This window comes from Pollachius pollachius (assembly GCF_949987615.1).
Source record: "Pollachius pollachius genome assembly, chromosome: 13".
In the NCBI taxonomy this organism is placed as follows: Eukaryota; Metazoa; Chordata; class Actinopteri; order Gadiformes; family Gadidae; genus Pollachius; species Pollachius pollachius.
In genome coordinates this window covers 17277625-17302951 of record NC_136946.1, presented here as the reverse complement: position 1 = coordinate 17302951, position 25327 = coordinate 17277625, and the positions used below count along the sequence as shown (strand labels likewise).

The window sequence follows — 25327 nt, the reverse complement described above, 5'->3', positions numbered from 1 at the left end:
GAACCCGTCCTGTCTTATCGCGAGACTTCCGGCTGAGACTCAGAATCGGGGGTGGTCCTCCAGTGGGTTCTACCAGAACCTTAAGAGAGTACTTTGAACTTCCGTTTCCTAACTCTCTCTCTAGATAGCTCTGGGTGCGCTGAAGTTCAACACCTATTAATATATTTTATTAAATGTCGATATACTTGTGGTGCCTCACGACTTCAAAATACAACAAGATTGTCTAAAACGTGTAGTGTGTCCCCGTCGTAATGATGCAACTGGAAGTGGCCGCTCTGCAGAAGGTGTAACCGGAAGTTCACACTCACGCCCGGTGCGTAACCCTCGCGCAGTTGAACTACACAGCAGCGCGTGTTGGGTCAGTGCAGTCTGCTATTGCTCGGTCGACCTCGGTCCTACTCAACCATTGCTCACTACTGCCCGACATAGGTAGGTAAGAATCCTTTAATTCAGCTTTCATCCGCTTAACAACCCATACCATTCACCGCGATCTAACACCTCTTAATGTGGATTCAATCAAAGGGAATCTCTTAAAACTATAACATCATCATGCCGTGAGACGTGATGAGGCTGTATCTGCTGGGGACCGGGTCCACCTCACGTGGGCTCTGACCCGGTAAGAATGTATGCTATATATATATATATATATATATATATATAATTATTTTAATAATATAATAGGTATAAGTTAGGATGTAGGAGCCTCTTTACAGAGTTGTCTATTTTATATGTAGCCTACCGTAACCAGAATGATGGTGAAAGTTAGGTTGTAGGAGCCTGTTTTCAGATGAGTCGACTTTATATGTATCAGGCACAGCGGTATAAATAGGCTTATCTTGACTTTTGGTAACCGAGCCCTCTACACGAAGACTATAGAAGACCCATCACTTGTGCTGTAAGCGACATGCGGCCCACATGAAGCTGATGTGATATTGCGTCAGCTTCATGTAGAGTCGCATTACGGTAATGTGACGGTAATGTGGTAATGTGAGTTTCTCTCTTTTACACTAGCATAAGTACGGAACCCGTACAGGGACATGGGGTAAAGCACGAGAAAGGATTTTGTGAGCACGAGAAAATATATTGCGAGCACGAGAAAGTATCTCGTGCGTATATCACTAGCAGTCTGTGTGTGAGTGACGTCAGGGAGTGAATTGACGACAGGGCGAGCGGTAGCGTGTCAGTTTAGTGAAATATTAAACGAGTCTGGTTGTGTGTAAGAATAAAGTACCCAGCCTGTCAAAAATCGTTGGCCGGCGGCCGCTTCATTCCGTCCTATAAGCAGACCCACTGCCGGTCAAATTGAAGGGTGTTGTTACCCAGTGGCGGCTAGTGAGGGGTGGGACTGTAGAAACAGCTGGAGCTGTAGTTCCAAATTATTTATTAAATTCACCTAAATCCACTCCAATTGAAATTAAATTAGATTATCAAATGGAATTTGATAATCAAATGGAATGACACTTTATAATTCATACCAAATGTACTTATTAAGCAAAAGCTACACCAAGTGATCTTGAGGGAGTTTTATTGACAGGAACACCACAGATTTGGGAATTGTAAACAAGCAGTTACTTAGTACAATTGTAAATCAACAGTGACTACAAGTGGAGTTAAATTCAAATAAGCAGCATCACAGATTTGTGAATTGTAAATAGGTTGTCACTTACTGCAAATGTAAAGCAGCTGGAACTATATACAAATATGAACGATGACAGTCACTTACTGCAATTGTAATCAGGAAGTTATAAGTAGATAAACAGAGCTTGCGTGTTGCTGATGGATGTCACAATCTCTGTGTTCTCTCTCAATCTATTTATCGAGTCTTTAAAACCAAATGGCGTCGACGGGTGATCTACTGATGGTATTGTGTGTATAAAATGTCCTTTTTAATAAACAATCTGTACACTTAAAAAGTTCTCAATGCCTCGTTTTATATGTTAAGACCCTTATTATACTACCAAAGAAGTGTCGGGCTACTTTTAACCTTTTAAATGGTTTTAAATAGCGATTTAGTTTTTACCATAACCAGTGCCCCCATCGTTCTAAGTTTATAGCGTTTTGATAAAATCGGCTAAAAACAGCCAACTGAAGAAAGCGTCTGTATACGGTTTTTGTGCTCCAAAACGAATGTTTCAACTCCTTATCATACAAACATATCCCAAATCCATTTTACACTGGAATTACCCTTTAAAGGGGACATATCATACCACCAGGTGTGAGTGTGATTAGGCATTACAAGCCGTTTTCAAAATGTGCAGCATTGTGACATCACAGGTGGGCGTGTCCACCTAGATGTTTGACGGATAGATGAGCAGCGTTTGCTACAGTCCACTGGGTAGGCTGGTAGACTGATCTATCAAGCACACATCTAGATGGACACGCCCACCTGTGATGTCACAATGCTGCACATTTTCCAACCTGCTTGTGGCTAATCACACTCACACCTGGTGGTATGATATGCCCCCTTTAAAGTGCAAAAATAATAATGGTAACAAAAAAAAAATCGATCTCATGCCCTATGAATCGATATTGCAAAATGTAAATGAAATCGATCCTAAATCGATTTTTTTTTTTTACCCAGCCCTATGGTATGGTATCACAAACCTATGAAATTATAAATAATTGTGGAAAAGTAACTTAGAAAGGAATTAAAGTTCTGTTCCAAGTTCTACGGTAAATGTGAAAAATATATAATTTCTGCATTGTCCAGTAGATGGATATGCCTTATAACAATTCAGAATACAAAAATGTGAAAACAAATACATATAGGCTAGAATACAGAAATATTCTGTTACTGCTTCCCTCTATTGCCAGATGCTGTTGCGTTTCTTCTCTCATTGCCCTCCGCTTCTTCGGGGCTGGTTCCTGCACATGTCCCCTATACTCCTCATCCCCAACCAAAGAGGGAACCGAGTCCCTGAAATCACTATATCAGAAACCAACTTGCTGGAGATAAAATATAAATCCAGAATTGCACTCTTTCCCCCAGCACTGTATGGTTAAGGTGGCCGCCTTAACAACAATAGCGCCCCGCCTTGATTGCAAATGTATGATAATAATTAAAAAAAGAAAAACATATATATATACATTTTTTTTAATGCATTGACAAAGTAAAAAACTCGTAGAGTAAGGAAACATTCTTCCATGAGGTACAAAGAATAAAGATAAATAATGCTGTTCACAACAATGGTCGTGCCATAAAGCTTTTTGAATGGAAATTAAACGGCAGCGCCATCCAAGTTTCAATCTTTTCTTTCGATCCCTAACTCTAACCCTAACCACTTCTAACCTAACCCAAACCAATACTACCCTAACCCTAACCCTGTTACGTTAACAATTTAGCCTGTTGCGCTAGTTTGTTAGCCAGATTTTTGCTTGCATGTGAATGCACTATGTTCTTTCCAAATGTATCGTTTACTAAGGTACTTGGAAAATAATTAATAAAAACTTAAAAAATGTCCCACTATATCGATGTTTAAAAAGACATAATTTACTCGCATCATCGCTGGCATAAAACCTATGACGATTATAACGTAGCAGTTGGATGTGGATGTCCATTTCTACAGGCTGCAGCCAGACATTATTGAATGACCTGGCTGTCGCCTCGCAGGGTTGACTTCACCGTCGGTCTGTGAATGTGTGTATGAATGGTTGTAAATCGCTTTGAATTAAATCGTCTGCTAAATGTAAATGTTTGCGTCAGCAGAAACTAGAATGTTATGGAATCTTCAGTAAACTGCCAACAGACGAAGATCAGCATCAAGGACATGAGCATTTTCTGGCAAGGGCCGTACCAAATTCGGTATTTTTAATGTACAGACCGAGTAACATTCAAGTTGAATCATTCGGCAGTGAGAGAGATAGAATATGTTTCCAGATACACAAGTTGACCGATGGAGAGAAAGCGAGCAACTAGGTTGACACTCAAGAGGGTGGCTGTTGTTACAGTTCTCCAAACTGGACAAAATGCATATGAAATGTCAAGCTGACGAGGGAAACACCAGCTCAAACACAACATATATCTGAAAGCTGTGGAATGTACTGTGTTTGATAGCCTCTTAGCTAACAATAGCATGCCGGCACACTGTAATGAAGATAAAACATCTGTGGACGACGAAACAGACGTTGACAAATTCATTGATATCTTCAGGTTGGTTGACGTAAGCTTAGCAGTTGGTTATTTTGCTCGCAGCATTTGTGCTTCCTTGTGTTGTTTCAGGTTAGCTAACCATCTAGCTAGCCAGCCTACACCGCTATCCACGTGAGCTGGACAGATTTAATGCTTTCTGCAGCTTATAAACTAAAATCTAAATGAACCTCATTATTTGATAGTGCACATGGAGATAAAGGCAATTATGTTATTTGTTTTACAGTTTGACAGCCAGTTTGACTGGACATAACACATTCCTATCATTCAGTGAAGCCGTCCACAACTCTGGTTTAAGTTTCATACAGATCATTTCCTTTACGGTATACCTAGATGCTTGAGACGAGTGTGAAGCACATGCGTAGACGCCCACATCACGTAAATATGGATTTTCTGGTTTAGGCCAATGAGGGACCTTGAATCAAGGCAGTCATACATATTCATGATGAGATTCAGTCAATATTGCCAAACAACAACACATGGAAGCACAAATGCTGCGAGCAAAATAACCAACTGCTAAGCTTATGTCAACCAACCTGAAGATATCAATGAATTTGTCGACATCTGTTTTGTCATCCACAGATGTTTTATCTTCATTAGCATGCTATCGTTAGCTAGGAGGCTTTCAAACACAGTACATTCTACAGCTTTCAGATATATGTTGTGTTTGAGCTGGTGTTTTCCTCGTCAGCCGGACATTTCGCATACATTTTGTCCAGTTTGGAGAACTGTAAACGGCCACCCTCTTGAGTGTCAACCTAGTTGCTCGCTTTCTCTCCATCGGTCAACTTGTGTATCTTGAAGCATATTCTATCTCTCTCACTGCTGAATGATTCAACTTGAATGTTACTCAATCTGTACATTAGTAAAAGTACCGAATTTGGTCCGGCCCTTATCGACTGGCTCCCTTGGTCGGGACGTCGAAGGGTATACTCACAGGCCCTTTGACACCACACAAAGACAGTTACATGCGTTCGAAGCAGTGTGGACCATTCAGTGTTTTTTGCGGAAACTGGCAAAAACCTACAAATTCACACCTGCTTTCTATTAATCAGGTGTGTCTCATGTGCATGCAGCAACAGATGGGAAGTTTATTTGGCAATAAACTGCTGTACTGGTATTGAGACTGTATATCTGGATGTAGTCTGGCTGATCAGGGACCAGATTAATAAATGTTGTACTGGTTCTGAAAGACTGTAAACCTGGAGTCTGACAGACCAGGGGTCAGATTAATATATGATGTTGCACATGAAATGCCCTCAGTTTTCAATGCAGAATTCCAGACGCATAAAAAAAGCTCAGAAGTGAGAATATTCATATATCCACCTACTACAACTACGCGTTGTATGAAGTCGCTGTGATCCTGCTGGACTGATCTTGGACAAATAGCTTTTAGTGTTCATTCAGACCTATGGAACATCTTGCACGGTCACCTGAACGTCAACACCCAACGTCTTCAATAACTGTCCTATGTCTGCCTTAAATCGTTTCTTCGGATTCTGTTTGATTTTCTGTTTATTTCTGTTTATGTTCTTTGGTGATATCTGGCCGCATTGTTCATGAAGTTCAATGATTCCTAAGATAAATTGAAATGAAGGTTGAATGATTGGCACAGTGAGGCATAGTAATGTAAAAATACATTCTGATGAGTTGCCTGGTAATGGAAATAACATGTTGGAGATATGGAGTCCACCATCAGCCATGGGTCTGGGTCAGGGATGAGTGAGCCACCTGACTCAGCGCTACCTTTGTTTCCACTGCAGTGGACCAGACCAACATTAGAACTCACATGCAGGGGCAGCCAGCTTCCCAAATACAATCGGAGCCAACGGCTTCTTGATACTTTGCCATGGGTTTACTTTCCCTTTTGTAGCACAAATATACAAAGAGTTCCTAGAACAATATTCGGTCAATTATGGGAATCGCAGGGTGTGAATAAAACTAATAATATAAGCTAAAATCTAAAGTAACCTCATTATTTGATAGTGCACTTGGAGATAAGAAATGCAATTATGTTTTTTGTTTTACAGTTTGACAGCAAGTTAGACCGGACATAAGATATTCCTAACATTATTCAGTGAAGCCGTCCACAAATCTGGTTTAAGTTTCATACAAATCATTTCCTTTACGGTATACCTAGATGCTTGAGACGAGTGTGAAGCACATGTGTAGACGCCCACATCACATAAATGTGGATATTCTGGTTTAAGCCAATAAGGGACCTTGAATCAAGGCAGTCACACATATTCATGATGAGATTCAGTCAATTTTGTCAAACAACAAAACAAGGAAGCACAAATGCTGCGAGCAAAATAGCCAACTGCTAAACTTACGTCAACCAACCTGAAGATATCAATGAATTTGTCGACGTCTGTTTCGTTGTCCACAGATGTTGTATCTTCATTACGGTGTGCCGGCATGCTATCGTTAGCTAAGGGCCTATCAGACAGGGTACATTCCACAGCTTTCAGATATATTTTGTGTTTGAGCTGGTGTTTTCCTCAGCAGCATACATTTTTTCCAGTTTGGAGAACTGTAAACAGCCACCCTCTTGACGCTTTTGGCTTTCCATTGAAAATCCCACTCGAATTTCGACCTAGTTGGTCGCTTTCTCTCCATCGGTCAACTTGTGTATCTTGAAGCATACTCTCTCTGCCGAATGATTCAACTTGAATAGGTACTCGGCCGGTACATTAAAAGTACTGAATTCGGTACGGCCCTCACCGACTGGCTCCCTTGGTCGGGATGTCAAAGAGTTTACTTACAAGTCCGTTGACACCACAAATAGACAGTTACCTGCCTTCAAAGCAAAACATACAAATTCACACCTGCTTTCTATTAATCAGGTGTGAAATTATTATCTTAGTAACTGATGTGCACGCAGCAACATATGGGAAGTTTATCTCATTCCACCTCTTCTCCCAAACCAGTCTTCTCCCAGTCGTACAGTGGGGAAGAGTCAAACCGCAGAATCACCCCACACAAACAACGCATGACGTCTTTATGACTTAATGATGGTTAAGATGGTACGCCTGCATTTTTTGGTCTGTGTGTACACTACTAATGCATATTCGATGAGATGGGTACGTTATTAATTCCTGACGGGGAAACATGTATGCCATTGTACCAGCTATTATTCTCACTGTATTCTCCCTATCTTCTCAGCCGGACTCTCTCCCAGCCCCAACATGTGTGGTATCTGGGCTTTATTTGGCAGCGATGAGTGCCTGTCCGTTCAGTGCACCAGTGCCATGAAGATCTCTCACCGGGGGCCCGACGCCTTCCGCTTCGAGAACGTCAACGGTTTCACCAACTGCTGCTTCGGCTTCCACCGGCTGGCCATCGTTGACCAGCTGTATGGCATGCAGCCCCTGCGCGTCAAGAAGTTCCCCTTCCTGTGGCTGTGCTACAACGGGGAGATCTACAACTTCCAAGCGGTAGGCCCCAGACCCAGTCGTTGGTTTACATTGAATCAACAGCGTCACATGTGAGCTCAGATCCTGGTGCAGTATTCATGTAGAGGTACCTTCTCAGGCCAGGCACTTAACTAGTTAAATGAGTTGCTACAAATCCTCTGGTACATAAAAGAAGCAGACCCAAGTGATATGAGCAACACCTGTGTGTCCTACGATGACGACTTTAGGAAAGGGTTTTGTTCTATAGTGCAGCTCTATGTAAAAGGTTTTGTTCTATAGCGCAGCTCTATCCATTAGCTCCTATGTCTTGGCCTCTGTTCATAGCGTTCTTTCTTCCCCACGTCTTCAGCTGCAGAAGGAGTTTGGGTTTGACTTCCAGACGGAGGTGGACGGCGAGGTGCTGCTCCACCTCTACGAGCGCTTCGGCGTGCAGAAGATGGCGTCCCTCCTGGACGGGGTGTTCGCCTTCGTCCTGCTGGACACGGCCAACAGGAAGGTGCTCCTGGGCAGGGACACCTACGGCGTGCGGCCCATGTTCAAGCTGTCCACCGACGACGGCTTCATGGCCGTGTGCTCGGAGGCCAAAGGTACGCGGAGGGGTGGGACGTCGCCAGCGTCTCGCAAAAACTATCGAGACTCTACACAGCTTTGTCACTCCCAGACATGTAGAATCGTACTTCCAGCGTGACACGAGGGGATGCTAGTTCCTTCATTATTCATTTTACGTTTACATTCATTTAGTCTTATTCAGTCTGCCAGTAGGTCTTTTGGTTTTGATTTTATTTAACCATTGGTCTGGTTTCTGGAAGTACTGTTCCCGGCCTCCAGTCCGTGATTGGTCATGCTCACATGTCAATCAAGACCACTTCCTGACAAGTAGGCTGTTCTTGCCCAGTTAACAATGCTGTGTCCCAGATTTTCCAACGGCTGACTGCGAGACTAATGAAATGTACTACTACTATACTCTACTAATACTAATAGTCTGGCAGTCTTCATCGTCGATGGTGAACTCTGATAAAGGCACCACCGTATCCATTGCAATGAGCTGGCTAACCTTCCTAAATGACGTGTTTCCCCTCCCCAGGCCTCACTGAAATCAACCACTCCATGTCTGGCAAGGCCAGCATCGTGCCCTTCCCGCCGGGCCACTTCGAGACCTTCGACCTCAAGCCCACGGGCAAAGTGGAGTCGCTGGAGATGGCTCGCTTTCACTGCTGCACCAAGGAGCCCGCCCACTCCCTGTACGACTCTGAGAAGATCGTCTCCGGTAGGCCCCCTCGGACTTCTCTCCCCCCAGACCCCCTAGACCCCCAGCTGGGCCCTCCCTAAACACCCCAGACCCCTAGCTGGGCCCCCCCAAGACCCACTAGACCCCTAGCTTGGGGCCCCCCATCTTTAGTTCTTTGATAGATATTCAACAACAGCTGTTAAAGTTTGTAGTTGTGTACGATGTTGTATAATTTTTTTTTTGTGACCAATGTTCATTATGAATACGTGCTTCTTTACAATTCCTCCTACATTAATTGCCAAGATAGATTACAAGATAACATTTTGAACGATGTTTCCCAGGGTTTGACGAGGAAACCGTGAAGAAAAACATCAGGGGGCTCTTTGAGAACGCCGTCCGCAAACGCCTAATGGCCCAGAGGAGGATCGGATGTCTTCTCTCAGGTGAGCCGCTGCTGTTCAGTACAATGGTATTACTTTGTGATAAATTAAACTTTATACATCTTAAATATACAGTTAATGAGGGCATGTTTAGCCTGTAAGCCAGGCTAAACATGCTAAACTCTGCATCATGGCTATCTGCACAATGAATTAATCAATTAATGTAAAACTCAGTTAAACTGGAACATCAAATCCAATGTGTGTTCTTCACTACGAAAACCAGGTGGTCTGGACTCCAGTTTGGTCGCTGCCACGCTGGTGAAGCTGGCCAAAGAGGAGAAGCTGCCCTACCCCATCCAGACCTTTGCCATCGGGGCAGAGGACAGCCCAGACGCAATGGCGGCACGCAAGGTGAAGCCCCCCACCCTCCCTCAGACACAGGCCCCACGGAAACCCTTTGCCATGGCGGATACCGTCAACGTGTGTGTGTGTGTGTGTGTGCGTGTCTCAGGTAGCCGCACACATCGGCAGTGAGCACCACGAGATCAGCTTCACGGCGGAGGAGGGCATCCGAGTGGCCGAGGAGGTGATCCTCCACCTGGAAACCTACGACATCACCACCGTGCGGGCCTCTATCGGTGAGGGTGCTCTACGCCGTTCACAACCCCGCAAGTCTTATAGCGTGCCCTGGTACAGAGAAGTAGCAGACCTGTGATGATGTAGGTGAACCCAGACGTTAAACGTCTGGGTTTACCTACATCGCCTGCCGTGTGTACATTTCTATATAGAAAGCCTTTAATAATGGATATGCCATAAGTACACGCATTTCTGACCTGTTCCTGGTGACTTCTACCTGCGCCTACAGGGATGTACCTCGTGTCCAAGTACATCCGAGAGAAGTCAGACAGTGTGGTGGTCTTCTCTGGGGAAGGGTCAGACGAGCTCACCCAGGGATACCTCTACTTCCACAAGGTGGGTCCTGAACACACAGCCTGACACTGCCAACCCACAGGCCTCTGGACGCCATAGCATAGACCTGCAACCAATGGGAGCATGTGGGACAAATCAGCTGCAGGCATCTTGTTTGTTCACAGCACTTCAATAGGGCGCTACACTGCACGGTCATAATAAAGGTTCCACCCCATATTAAACTAGCAGTCGTGATTTGCTGGGGGGGGGGGCATACGCCAGATAAAACAAGAGATTGCAGATAGGTCTGTGTTTCCCACAGACCAGGTAGCAATGTGTGGCGGGGGGTGGGTGGATAAGGGCAGATTAGACGCGATGTCCAGCCGGGGGGCATTTCGCGATTGCTCATTTGTGTAATGTAAAAAGTATTTATTTATTGAAAATACTTGAGGATTTTCAGTGTGGGGTCACGGGTAAGATGTGGTTATGCACAGTTTGGTGAGGTTCAGAAACATTACAAATGAGTCACGGGTAGATAGACATTATATTACACCAAAACATTAGACAACCTCTAGGTGGCAGTAGAAGCTCATTAACAAGTAAAGAACAGAGAAGATAAAGTGAGCTGTTCACCTGGCCGATTTTCATGCGTGGACAGTCAGTCCGTGACGGAGGTGAAGGTTAACATAACGGGAATAGTTTAAATAAACTAAATTTCCAGCTACTGGTCTGGAGGGGCGTCTGGCAAAGTATAGTTCAGACAGAAACCTCAGCACTTACTTGGTCAAAACACACACTGCTACATTGTTCGCACAAACTGAACAACAAATAAAGGCTTGATAACGACAGGAGTATCAAGCCTGCGCATGTATGCACATGTGCATGGGGGTATTATGGTTTAGTGAGATTGTAATGAGCACACCCACTTACAGCAGGGGAGTTTCTACCCACCGTGTTATCAAAGCAACCCATATTTACTGACCACCGCGCCGGGAAACATCGGCGTGTGTGCCGACTGCTGAAGATGAATGATTAATACATATAAAAGATAACTAATTATAGGTCTGTGAATGTAATTTACCACAATGGATGCAATAAGAGGACTACGTGGAGGAGAATTGAAGTACATAAAATTCATGTAATTGGAAAAGCAACTGCTTTTAAGTGCTTTAATATCTACAGGATCACAAGTTGACCATGGTGCGATTAACATTAATGTCACTTTCTACAAAACGTACCTTTACAATATATTCCAGAAGCTCTATGTTGTGCATTGTTTATTAATTAATAATAACTGTATGTTACGTCTTTTAAAAGGTTGTGCATCATTTTCTGCTAAAAATAAATTTCAGTCGGCAAGAAGCTTCCCTTTGGAAACAACCGTCCGCCTTGTTACTACAGAGATGGCCGACCGCTTGTTTCCTCCAGGCTCCTAACCCCAACTCACTGGACCTTAACACTGTGTCCTACAGGCTCCTAACCCCAAGGCGGCAGCAGAGGAAAGCGTGCGACTCCTGAAGGAGCTCTACTTGTTTGACAACCTGCGCGCCGACCGCACAACTGCTGCACACGGGTATTGCACGAGACACGCACAGCTCACTGGATCCCCTCTGTTTCCACACGTTTCCTATTGATGCTCTATCGAGGGTATCACCACAACATGGTGCACCCCTATTTAGTGCATAACTTAATACCCATAATGCAATGCACCTTTTTCCCCCCGATGCGTAACGGTTCCATTCAGACACCAGTTAGCTCCAGACATGTATGGGCGTGTTTTGGGGGTCATGAAGCAGGCGACAGGTCTTGGAGGTCACCCCTGACAGACCGTTTGCACAGAGAAACAGTATGTGCCGACCCATACAGACCCACACAAGGGTCATGGTAGGACCACCTCAGGCGGCGCTCAGTGCTCACGGAGTGTGTTCGCTCCTTTGAGCCACCAGGCCCCCGGTAGGAGACCGGCTCTCAGTCGTTGAGACCCGGGCCACTCAAGTAAACCAAGACCTGTGGGCTTATTTATCCAAATAATGCCGCACCCACCAACCCATTTCTGGGGCGTGATTAGCGTACAAACTCTCCTTATGCCGGTTCCCTGGTTAGTGTGTTATGGAGTCCTCACCATGAAGGGAACAGGAAATGAGGGCAAGAGTCTGACAATTCCAACCAGGACCCTCCCCTTTACAGAGTAGCTGAAGACGCTTCAGAAATAACCATCTGTGTTTGTCCACCAGGGGTCACTCTCTGCAAACTCCCTAAGATTTCCCCCCGGCCCTCAAGGCCTCACACTCATGATTCTGACTGGAAACCTACCAGACATACTAAAACCAAAGTGAATGAGTGAATCTATTCTGTTGAAGTAAAACATCAGCGTAATTAACGTTGAGCATGATGAAGTATGGATGAGTGGTTTATTACAGGGCAGACAGTTTATGACTTACATTTAGAAATTATGGAACCGTCAGCCTAAAACAAGTCCAAAGTCACGACTCAAACTCTGCACGGTAAAGATCCTACAAACAACATGATCCATAACACACAAGGGCCTTTTTTTAGACTTTGAATGAGTCGTAATTCGATCAGAGTGAATTAGAGGGGAAATTACATCCTCAGGGGGGAAATGGAAAATAATCTTTATTAATCTTTAGAGTGGGGGAGGAGGGGGGGTAAAAACTCATACCGTTTTGTTTATTGCAAAGGAATATTGACATAATACTGAAGTAAAAGTAAGAACAATGCTCTGGGACCATCTGGAAGACGTTACCTTGTTATCAATTAGTTGACGTTCTAATAATGTACCGATTGTGTTTCCTCCTCAGGCTGGAGCTGAGAGTGCCTTTCCTGGACCATAGATTCACATCCTACTTCCTGTCCCTGCCCGAGGAGATGAGGACCCCCAAGGTCAGTCTCACATCAAGCCCCAATACTTAACCCATGGTACACTGCAGTAGTTAGTGCAGTCAGTGCATTACTCTCCCCAGGAGGTCCATTCATTCTTTTGTGGTTACTGTGTTACTCGGCCTGGCATTGTCTTCCCATTGCATTGCACCTTTATTTGGTGTTGAACCTTCACACTAAATCTGCTGTGATAAAGAACCTTTGTATATCTCTCATAAATTAATATAATGAGGTTTTTATAATCCTTATTTATTTTTACTGTGCCAGCTACCCCCTTGTATTCCTAAATGAGACTTCATTTTTGCAGATTTTTCCATAATCCTTTTCCAAACAAAGATTTGTTGATTGCATGTTTCACATTTACAAGTTTAAACATGACGTGTGTGTGTGTGTGTGTGTGTGTGCGTGCACGTGTGTGTGTGCGCGTGTGTGTGCAGAACGGCGTGGAGAAGCACCTCCTCCGGGACTCCTTCAAGGGCCTGGGTCTGCTCCCCGACGACATCCTGTGGAGGAGGAAGGAGGCGTTCAGCGACGGGATGACCTCGGTGAAGAAGTCTCTGTACACCAGCCTGCAGGAGCACATGGAGGAGCAGGTGAACGTCTCTCCCCCCAGGGCCACACTGGGCCTCCCTTAGGCCTCCGGCTGCTGTTGATCAGACGCTAGGCTGGTTGTGGGTTTGAAACCGGAAGAGACCCTCTACACAAGGGCTCCACCTCAGGTCCAACACAGGTGATGTCATCACATGACTTATAGGGCTGCTGCCCCCAGGTACAGGGTTACAGGACTTCTCCACGAGGGTAGCAGAAGATAACCCTGGACCATGAGCCCTGGTACACAAGGGTCCCCGGGCCCTAGAAAGGCACGTTAGAAGTTGAAGTTCTCAGGCATTCGTTTCTTTGGGAAAACGGCTTGGTTCACAGTACCAAGTAGTACACAGTAGTACTGTCATCAGGTTCACAGTACCAAGTAGTACACAGTAGTACTGTCATCAGGTTCACAGTACCAAGTAGTACACAGTAGTACTGTCATCAGGTTCACAGTACCAAGTAGTACACAGTAGTACTGCCATCAGGTTCACAGTACCAAGTAGTACACAGTAGTACTGCCATCAGGTACACAGTACCAAGTAGTACACAGTAGTACTGTCATCAGTTCCACAGTACCAAGTACACAGTAGTACTGTCATCAGGTACACAGTACCAAGTACACAGTAGTACTGCCATCAGGTACACAGTACCAAGTACACAGTAGTACTGCCATCAGGTACACAGTAGTACTGTCATCAGGTACACAGTAGAACTGTCATCAGGTACACAGTAGTACTGTCATCAGGTACACAGTAGTACTGTCATCACAGTAGTACAGTAGTACTGTCGTCACAGTAGTACAGTAGTACTGTCATCACAGTAGTACAGTAGTACTGTCATCACAGTAGTACAGTAGTACTGTCACCAGGTACACAGTAGTACAGTACTACTGTCATCACAGTAGTACAGTAGTACTGTCATCACAGTAGTACAGTAGTACTGTCAGCAGGTACACAGTAGTACAGTATTACTGTTATCACAGTAGTACAGTATTACTGTCATCACAGTAGTACAGTATTACTGTCAGCAGGTACACAGTAGTACAGTATTACTGTTATCACAGTAGTACAGTATAACTGTCACCAGGTACACAGTAGTACAGTATTACTGTCATCACAGTAGTACAGTAGTACTGTCATCACAGTAGTACAGTAGTACTGTCATCACAGTAGTACAGTAGTACTGTCATCACAGTAGTACAGTACTACTGTCATCACAGTAGTACAGTATTACTGTCACCAGGTACACAGTAGTACAGTATTACTGTTATCACAGTAGTACAGTATTACTGTCAGCAGGTACACAGTAGTACAGTATTACTGTAATCACAGTAGTACAGTATTACTGTAATCACAGTAGTACAGTATTACTGTCATCACAGTAGTACAGTAGTACTGTCATCACAGTAGTACAGTAGTACTGTCATCACAGTAGTACAGTACTACTGTCATCACAGTAGTACAGTATTACTGTCACCAGGTACACAGTAGTACAGTATTAGTGTCATCACAGTAGTACAGTATTACTGTCACCAGGTACACAGTCACTAGAAGACCCCAACCCAGAGCGTTTGAATAACAGAAGATAGGGGGCCTTTTTAACACGGTATGGATGACCCCTCCCTCAGGTGAACGACGCCCAGCTGGAGAAAGCCCCCAGGACCTTCCCCCACAACCCGCCCAAGACCAAGGAGGCGTACTACTACCGGCAGGTGTTTGAGAAGTTCTTCCCGGGCCGCGCCCAGTGGCTGTCCCACTACTGGATGCCCCGCTGGATCCACGCCACCGACCCCTCCGCAAGAACCCTGGCCATCTACACGCCGGACAAGGTACGGGATGACCGGGATGACCTCTGTGAAGAAGAAGCAGGTGAACGTCTCTCCCCCCTGGGTCACACTGGGCCTGCCTTATGCCTCAGATACTAGGCTGGTTATAGTATCTGATCAGATACTGGGCTGGTTATAGTATCTGATCAGATACTAGGCTGGTTATAGTGTCTGATCAGATACTAGGCTGGTTATAGTATCTGATCAGATACTAGGCTGGTTATAGTATCTGATCAGATACTAGGCTGGTTATAGTATCTGATCAGATACTAGGCTGGTTATAGTATCTGATCAGATACTAGGCTGGTTATAGTATCTGATCAGATACTAGGCTGGTTATAGTATCTGATCAGATACTAGGCTGGTTATAGTGTCTGATCAGATACTAGGCTGGTTATAGTGTCTGATCAGATACTAGGCTGGTTATAGTGTCTGATCAGATACTAGGCTGGTTATAGTGTCTGATCAGATACTAGGCTGGTTATAGTGTCTGATCAGATACTAGGCTGGTTATAGTGTCTGATCAGATACTAGGCTGGTTATAGTGTCTGATCAGATACTAGGCTGGTTATAGTGTCTGATCAGATACTAGGCTGGTTATAGTGTCTGATCAGATACTAGGCTGGTTATAGTGTCTGATCAGATACTAGGCTGGTTATAGTGTCTGATCAGATACTAGGCTGGTTATAGTGTCTGATCAGATACTAGGCTGGTTATAGTGTCTGATCAGATACTAGGCTGGTTATAGTGTCTGATCAGATACTAGGCTGGTTATAGTGTCTGATCAGATACTAGGCTGGTTATAGTGTCTGATCAGATACTAGGCTGGTTATAGTGTCTGATCAGATACTAGGCTGGTTATAGTGTCTGATCAGATACTTTCGTTCTAGTTGTACAGACTAAGCGGCATTCGTTTCTCTGGGAAAACGGCTTGGTTCACAGTACCAAGTAGTACACAGTAGTACTGTCATCAGGTACACAGTACCAAGTAGTACACAGTAATACTGCCAACAGGTACACAGTAGTACTGCCATCAGGTACACAATAGTACTGTCATCAGGTACACAATAGTACTGTCATCAGGTACACAATAGTACTGTCATCACAGTAGTACAGTATTACTGTTATCAGGTACACAGTACTACTGTCATCACAGTAGTACAGTATTACTGTCATCAGGTACACAGTAGTACAGTATTACTGTCATCACAGTAGTACAGTACTACTGTCATCACAGTAGTACAGTATTACTGTCATCACAGTAGTACAGTATTACTGTCACTAGGTACACAGTAGTACAGTATTACTGTCATCACAGTAGTACAGTACTACTGTCATCACAGTAGCACAGTATTACTGTCAATAGGTACACAGTAGTACTGTCAACAGGTACACAGTAGTACTGTCACCAGGTACACAGTAGTACTGTCACCAGGTACACAGTAGTACTGTCACCAGGTAAACAGTAGTACTGTCAACAGGTACACAGTAGTACTGTCACCAGGTACACAGTAGTACTGTCACCAGTGTAGCATCATTTTATGTTAACACTAGAAGACCCCAACCCAGAGCGTTTGAATAAGAGAAGAAAGGGGGCCTTTTTAACACGGTATGGATGACCCCCGCCCTCAGGTGAACGACGCCATGGAGGACTACTAGTATCGGCAAGTGTTTGAGAAGTTCTTCCCGGACCGCTCCCAGTGGCTGTCCCACTACTGGATGCCCCGCTGGATCCACGCCACCGACCCCTCCGCAAGAACCCTGCCCATCTACACGCCGGGCAAGGAGCAGGATTAATAACCAGGACCAGTAACCAGGACCAGCAACCTTTAACCAGGACCAGTTGTTGTCTCCCCCCCCCCCCCCCCCCCCCCATTAAACTTTTAAAGAGTTAAATGTGCTTATGTGAGTGTCTGACGTCAGCGGTAGCAGCAGCCTGCTAGACGTCATCTATCCTGGTACGTTGGCAGCATGAAATGTATCTGTTCCTCAGAGTGGGCCTTCTGTAGAAGGAATCTTGAAGTGCGGTGAAACCGTCTACCTGTAGTTTAGCAGCATCACCGCTTTAGTGGTCAGCTGCTCTGGAAAGCAGACATGGGCAGACCAGTCCAGATGCATTTATCTGTGAGGATCTTGGTTCAGCTCGGTCTCCGTTCTGACTCTAGAGGTGTTGTGTGATGAAGGCTTTGAAATGTGGACGGTTATCTGAATCTTAATTTAAAACAAAACACTAGAAGACTATGGGTTCATTAAAGGTTATTTTTCCTGGCTTATTTGCTGGTGTTTTTACGTGAGTGAGTCTGAATCCTGAGTTGTGTCGTGGTGCCTGAGCCATCAGTCTATTCCTGCTCTTCTTCATCCGTACTCTTCCTCACTCCATCCCTTTCATCCTGTCGAGGTCAACGACTTAACACTTAACACTCGACACTTAACACTCAGGGCTCCATTCGGTTTGAATCAATAAAGAAAATAGTTTTATTGTACAGCATCAAGCTACTATAACACACATTTTGGCATTTTGCACCCTTTTGGAAAAACCTCCAAACATCTCAGAACTCAATTTTAAAAAGGGAAAAGAGAAGTCATTACAGCTGGTCTCATGGAGGTGATGATGAAGACTTGTATGAGGCACTATACAGTGAATTTGGCAGTGCAATTGTCTGCATAACCCCACAGAACTCCACCCCCCCCCCCAACATAGTCACGCATTCAGCCAATGAAATCATAGAGCACAACATGTTGTGGTGAGGCCACTGATAACGCACAACCTCGGTCTAACCGTCATGAAGGGAACTGAATTGGCACAGGTATTCACGGCACCGCTACGACACTACGATGAGAAACAGTTTATTAGAATAGATCAGCTTTAGGTTCTTCTCTCTGAGCGGACGGGCGCTCCCTGCTGCCGTGACCGGGTGGCTCCGCTCTGACGCCAGGCGTCGCCGCGGGGGGGAGGGGCTAGCGGCGGCGTTGCTCGTAGTCGTGTCTCGAGCTCCACTCGTACGAGTCTTGAGGGTGAGAGAAGAGGAACACCTTTAGTCCGTGTCTCCATGGGAGACGCTTCACTAGACAGCGTGTTATAGACTAGCCAACGGTACCTGGTTCCTCCGTGTTCCGTTTGCCCATCAGGCCGACGAAGGAGTTGATTTTATGCCCTGGGGAGGAGACAAAGGACTGGTCGGAACATCAAAGGACCGCATGATACATCCATGAAGCCTAAAGCCTGGGGTTAGTTCACCATGGGGGTTGCTAAACCCAGGGTAATATAACCCCCAGGGTTAACTTTCAGCGTTAACTAACCCAGGGTTAGTTAAACCTGGGGGTTAGTTAACTCTGGGGTTAGTTAACCAAGGGTTAACCCTGGTAACCAACCCTAGTCAGCCAAGGGTTAACTAACCCCAGGGTTAGTAAGTTAACCCTGGGGTTAGTTACCCCTGGGCTGCTGCCCGCCTGTGTGATGCGTGCGGTGAGTTGAGAGATGGTATCACAGTGAGGAATCACCCTGTAGCCATGCTCAAGGGCATGCGTCACTATGCGACCAATCACGGTAATGGAATGGAATTAAGTCACGGTGCAGTGTGCGCGCGTGGGCGTGTGTGGGCGCGCTTAATGTAAGATGCGACTCCGGGGAACCGGAACAGCACGGTAAAACAGCAGAAACCAAAATAAAGAACACTTTGATAGTGTCTGGGAACAATGAGGTGGCGCCACTGGAGTCACTACAGCGCGGCACACCTCCGCCTAGTTAGGGTTTGACTCTAACAGAGCAGCCTAGTTCTCCTCGGCCCTAGAGAAACACCAGAGGGATGAGAGGAGAGATACCAGAGATGAGAGGAGAGATACTAGAGATGAGAGGAGAGATACCAGAGATGAGAGGAGAGAGCCAAGAGATGAGTGGAGAGAGACCAGAGAGATGACAGGAGAGATACCAGAGAGATGAAATGAGAGATACCAGAGATGAGAGGAGCGATACCAGAGAGATATCAGAGATGAGAGGAGCGATACCAGAGAGATGAGAGGAGGGATACCAGAGAGATGAGAGGGAGAGGTGTCTAGTGTTTGAGGGGAGGAGAGACCGCACTCAGCGCGTCTATCCATCAGGAGCGTAAAAAAAAAACTAACTGAGACGTCCTGACAGCAAAATAAACGGACATATTTTCCTGCTGCTTGTTGGTGTAACACATTTAACTGTGGAGGGAAGTGTGTTTAGAGGGAAAAGCAAACCTTCAAAGACCCATTAAGCTGACGGGGTGGTGCTAAATTAATTAAACCCCATTTGATAATGGCTTTATTTTTCCTTTACAACAACAATTAATTAGCCAAACCCTTACATGCAAGACATGGCGTACAACTCAATTAAGATAAACGACGTTACAATTAAAGCGCAACATGCCTCATAGACAGCGGACGGAGCCACAAACAATATTTATTATGCAACAGTTTTCTTAATTAAAAAATATGTATTTCTCGAAAATAACTAATTTAGAAGCAGCGCTACTTACTCTTGCGGGTGATCTGTGCATCTGCTTTGGTATAATAAGAAAGCGAAAAATGTATTAGAAAAAAGAATTACATATCGTGCATACAGACCTACACGGACAGAGAGAGACAAACCCTGTCATGTTATTTATGTCATGTTATTTATGACATGTAATTTATGTCATGTTTTTGATGTCATGTTATCCACGAGGCCGGGGATAAGGGTCTCTCCTCACCGGCCGAGCGCCTCCCCATGAGGCCAATGAACTGCTGCGGCCGGGGCTTCCTCGTCATCCTCCGGAGGATCTCCCGGAACGGGTCCGGGGCCAGCCAGCCGTCCTGCGGACCGGGGAGAGAAGAGACCAGAGCAAGCTCAACTCTCGGTCCAACCTAAGTGAATCAGCCCGCGGGGTCCGGTTTCAATTACCGGGCTCACACTGCAGAGCTAACGAGACTTTCCATTTAAAGATTTATTAAAAGTCCACTTAGGGGGGCTCGGCAGCCGTCCAACCCGCAAAGTCAAACAAACCTTTAGACTCTTGCACGTCTACAGGCTATAATAAGACACCACTGAGGAGCATCTTCTTTAGTAACACTATGCATAACGATCTAAGTAGGACCTACATTTGATCAACAATAACTTTGTCTTAAGAGAATAAAGCTGGAGACATGGCCTGTATAAAACATCAATATTATGTTTTACACACACTAGAGACCTGATATCCTACCTGGATCTGATTACTCGTCCAATAATCAAGTTCTTCTTTAGGACCAATTTCTTCAGAAAACACTTGAGTGACAGCGCAGAGCACCACAAGGAGCGGAACGAGGAGCATCATGGCGCGGCGGCGCGGCGGGGCGGTGAGACGTTGCGCGGCGCGACTCTTAAGTCAGATAGCGCCTCGAGGCTTCGGCTGAATAAAGTTGTGTTCAAACAGTAGATCTGCAGGTCAGAAGAATCAACTCAGCCTACCACTGAGACCCAGACTGTAGCCTCACGTGCAACCCCTCTAAGTTACACCTGAGAGCGAGAGATACGCGCCATACCAGCCCTTCAAGCGTGCGTGCGCAAAAGCGACCCCGTGTTCAGTGGCCCCCCCCTCTCGAGCTGTGAGCGCGCTCGCCTTTCACTTTCCGCCTCTGCGTCTCCTCGTGCCCACCCAGTCCTGAGCTCGCTGTTATATAGGCTGTCGGCGTGGTTCCGGGGAGGCGTCAGGTGTGTCGTAGTGAGCTTTAAGTCAGTCCCCCACCTCACATGGTGCGCACTAGTTCTCTGTGGGTCCCGGTCCGGATGATGCAGGAGCTTTATTTAAGTTCTGCTGCGCAACGCTCACCATGAGAGCCAATTGGCATCCGTCATGAGTCACGACGAACCGCACGATGACGCGGGACACCTGGCGTCACGGCGGCTCTTCGTCCTTTTTTACGAAAGCAATTGATTTCACGGCAATGCTTGTAACATTCTACTGTATTCAAGTTTATACGCAGCAGACTAATAAAGTAGTTTTTGATGCAGGCTTCTCCACACAATGATGTATGTATTTATCTTTAAACAAACAGAACTGCTGCATATAGGGTCTATGAACATGATTGCACGTGCATGTCATCATGCAATGCATATTACTTCTTCCTCTGTTTCAGTAATTCATTGGCTAGCATTTCACGCCTGGAGGCGCATGTGACAATGCACCCTGGTATCAGGATGATTCATCCAGCACCGTTACATACAGTTAGGGGCCCTGCATCACTCCAAGGCCCCCCTCTCGAAGCCAGGGAGGTGTCGGCTCAAAGGGACGGAGGCCACTCGAAGGTGCGTTCATTGCGGGGTCGCTGCTTTACATGAGAAAGGCTGTTTGTTTTAAACACATAATGGAATCTGCCCTAGCCTCGGCACAAGACGGGGACAACGGGCCAAGTTCAGCCTCGTCGGAGCACTTGATCAAGAGCTTTTATGCCTCTAACAATATATTCAATTTTATTTACCCATGTGCTTTTTGGTTAATGCTAATATTTCCTTTCTTTCGTCCCCTTGGGCTCCTCTGTTGTCCTCCTCTCATGACGCCTCTGCCATTCAGGTCCGACCAAAGATAACACAGGTTTCAGGAACGCATTTAAAGTGTAAGGCTGTTTTGCGAGGGAGAATATATATGCAAGGCCGGAGTGGGACTCACTTTCAGCCCGGGAGTTACATGATACAGACAGGCCCGTCCGAATTGTAGGGATCGGGTCGGGGTGCTTTTACTATTTATGAGCAACTGAACAATGAAACCTATACGTGGCTCCCAAAAAACAAAACTAATTGACACACAATTGAATAATCCACTATTCTAGTTTCGGAAAAAATAACATAAAATCACAAGTGGACTCTGAGGCCAACATATTATAGCATATGCTTTCCCATATTTCTCCATATGTTGCAATCATAACTTTTGTCCAATAATTTCCTGCAATATTACAACTTTTTCCTAGAAACTGCATCCTACCCTTTGCCCTCATAACATTGTGCAGTGTGCACACCTGTAGCACTCTGCTACCCCCTAGACCTGTCTCATCAGCACTAGGCTACATACATGCTAACCCCCTATGACATTTGTACTGATAAAGCATACAGATACTGATGGTTAGTTAGCTACTCTTTCTAAAATCTGCCCATTTTGTTCATCACCTGCAGCGTCTTTACTCGATGCTCGGAATCTGAATATATCCGTTATTTTCTAGCATTTCGCTGCATCCTCTTCCAGTGCTTTTTTCTTTTTAATTTTTGCTATCTCGGCTCCACCTTTCTCCTTTCTCTTTTTGCTGTCCATCACTTTAAACAAAATGTGTATCCCGTTCCCAGGATAACCTGTACATTCTCTGCGAGCCTGCACCAGAGTTCAATGATGTCACAGCTGTCACGTCTTTAGCTTTCTGACCAATTGCACACCTCGGCTTTACCACTTGGGGAGGGGCCGCTCATTGGCCGTATCAATTGGGGAGGGGCCTCTGATTGGCTGAATTAATTGGGGAGGGGCCACACCTGGGCTGTACCACTTGGTTGTGACGTTAACAGTTTGTGAGTGCTTGCGCGTGTTTGTCTGTGGGAGACAGTGAGTGAGAGGGAGACAGTGACTGAGAGTGAGACAGTGAGTGAGAGGGAGACAGTGAGTGAGAGGGTGCACAGCTCAGGCTGGCCGGATGGCGCAGAAAGGAACTTTTATACACGCAATATTGTTAGCCCGCAGTAATCAGCCCGGCTGCCCCGGAACGTTGATGGCCCACCGGGAAAACTGACCCTCCCGATTACCACTCCGCCCCTATAAATAAGTCAATATCTCTGGTCTATTTCTCCCTATGGAGCTGTTAATATGCACCACGAGCGCCTGACCTCCAGGCTCGTGTCAGAGTGTGTGAGGTCCGTGTGAGCCGCTACGGTTAAGCCTGGCCTGGAGGACATCGCTCTGTCAAGATGGTTGGTTTGCATGGAAAAGAAGATTCTACTGTTGGTCACATTGGTGGGGGGGGGGAGGGCATAAAGGGGATGAGGGCTAGAAGCTGAGGAAGAACAAGAGGAAGAGTACAAGGGTCAGACTGGAGACGGTGAGTGCGGAAACTTTCCCAGACAAAAACACTGTGTGCCATTCCTCTGTGGTTGATGCTCCCGTAAGACCCCCATGGGCTGCGGGAGAGTATGTGTGAGTGGACGCAGCAGATGTGCGGGCAGGGGGAGGATTCACGGAGATGTAATTGCTAGCTACGTAAGAGCTGTGCAGAAGGGGGAAGGGGGGGGGGGGGGGGGGGGGGGGGGGTTGCAGAGGAGGGCTGTCAATCAGTGTTGTGCATGGCTGCGGTCTGTGCATCAAACACATGCTAATTGGTCTAGAGAAGGTAGGGGTTGGTGTAGCAACACAGACACAAGGACAAAGGACAGAGCGTATTTGGAGGCTTGTGGGTACAGTTATATGTGGTCTATCTAAAAGAATACGGTGAAAAATAAGGGAACTTCTTCCCTGCATCCCTGAGGACACACATTTGTATTCAAGAGATTGATAATATATTAGTGGAGATGACCATGGCCATCTGGGTGGGATCGCTTATGCAGCTGTGAGCCAATTAGAGGGCATCCCTCGTGTAGCCCTGGTGTGCATTTGCATACAAATTCAGAATTCCTCAATTATAATAAATGGTAATAAATGTGTTAAATGTCAAATTCAAAATAGACTAAATATGATTTTTAGCGATTGCAAAACATCGATATAATTCAAACGAAACAAAACCAAGAATAATTTGTGCGTCAGTTAGTCAAACGCAACACTGGCACGCCTCCATTCCTGGAGCTGTGCCAACAGGGACTACAGCAGGAGACACCGCGGCCTTCTCCCATTTACCCATCATGCATCTGTCTTCCAGGCGCACTACAAGATATAGACCTTTCAGCGAAAAGATCACTGCTAGCAGACCTGTCGCCAAGGCTAGCGAGCTATAAAGACATGACCAGAGTCTTCCAAGGCTAGGCAGCCTGTTGCTAAAGCTAGCCAGCTAGCAACACATGACTTGAGTCTTCCACAAGACTAGCAGACCTGTTGCTAGAGCTCGCGGGCTAGTCTCAGGTTTTGGGGGTGTTGCCTGAAGAGAGGTGTGTTTTTTAGCTTCTCTGGCTGGTTTTCCCAAACTGCTTATCCTATCTCTAATGAGTTGATTGGGGGTCCATGTTTACAGCCACTGTTCACAACTTCATTACTAGCAGAAGATAAGGAACCAAGCAAACACACCTTCTTTAAAGCCGAGGTCTGAGGGATGGAGAGAGACGGGGATGGAGACAAACCCTTCTCTAAAGGACTCTCTCGTGACAGAGGCTCAAATTAAAGCTTAGCAGGTGCTTAATTTGAGACCTCAGGGAGGCTGGAGCCAGAGGCTGCCTGTCACAACCATAACACTCTGTAATCACTCACCACACTCACTAATGAATAAATCAACTATTTGAGTCCCTGCAGTGAAAGAAAATACACCCCAGAGACTCATATTTAACTTAGTACCACTTAACACCTCAAAAGTTTTTCTTTTCATGATTTATTCTTTGTGTTTTTTAAAACTTTAAAGGGGACATATTATGAAAACAACACTTTTACTATTCAGAAGCAGGGATATTCGATACAAAAATAGATGTCTAAATTGTCAGTTTGCCATGTGACTGCCTGGCAGGGATTCCGGCGGAGCTGCTGGACTACCCCCAAAGCTCTGGTGGCAGTCCGGCAGCTCAGCTCCGGGAGTACAATCCCTTTCTCCTCCATGTCGCCTTTCAATATGGACTTCAGAGAGTCAAGACCAAAGTTCCTTTCCCCCAATTATTCTCAACCATGGCTGAGATAACCCCCACTACGAGTCTTTACTTGTTGTGGAAGTACCAGAGACGTCAGACGCAGTCTTTATAATTCATAATATCATCCGAGGCACACATAGCTTTTGGCCGTTATTATT

General features: G+C 45.6%; 2 protein-coding genes across 4 annotated transcripts; one reads left to right on the top strand and one right to left on the bottom strand.

The window, feature by feature from the left end:
• The first annotated feature begins 273 nt into the window (after positions 1-273).
• Positions 274-17660, top strand: asns (asparagine synthetase). 3 transcript variants are annotated; one of them, XM_079750149.1, is made up of 13 exons: positions 274-429; positions 7313-7584; positions 7913-8150; positions 8648-8830; positions 9133-9234; positions 9455-9582; positions 9683-9809; positions 10037-10143; positions 11553-11653; positions 12900-12981; positions 13416-13571; positions 15194-15394; positions 17024-17660. In XM_079750149.1, the coding sequence occupies exons 2-13, from the start codon at positions 7336-7338 to the stop codon at positions 17048-17050; spliced, it is 1701 nt and encodes a 566-aa protein (XP_079606275.1). In that variant the 5' UTR covers positions 274-429; positions 7313-7335; the 3' UTR covers positions 17051-17660. The 3 variants fall into 3 exon arrangements, with proteins under 3 accessions (XP_079606275.1, XP_079606273.1, XP_079606274.1); XM_079750147.1 differs by having other exon boundaries at positions 15194-15434; XM_079750148.1 differs by having other exon boundaries at positions 280-433; positions 15194-15434.
• A 618-nt stretch (positions 17661-18278) lies between these two features.
• tac1 (tachykinin precursor 1) lies at positions 18279-20709 on the bottom strand (the record flags this gene model as incomplete). Its single annotated transcript, XM_079749717.1, has 5 exons — positions 18279-18399; positions 18490-18546; positions 19894-19917; positions 20107-20209; positions 20599-20709. The coding sequence occupies 5 exons, from the start codon at positions 20707-20709 to the stop codon at positions 18350-18352; spliced, it is 345 nt and encodes a 114-aa protein (XP_079605843.1). The 3' UTR covers positions 18279-18349.
• Positions 20710-25327: the final 4618 nt, after the last annotated feature.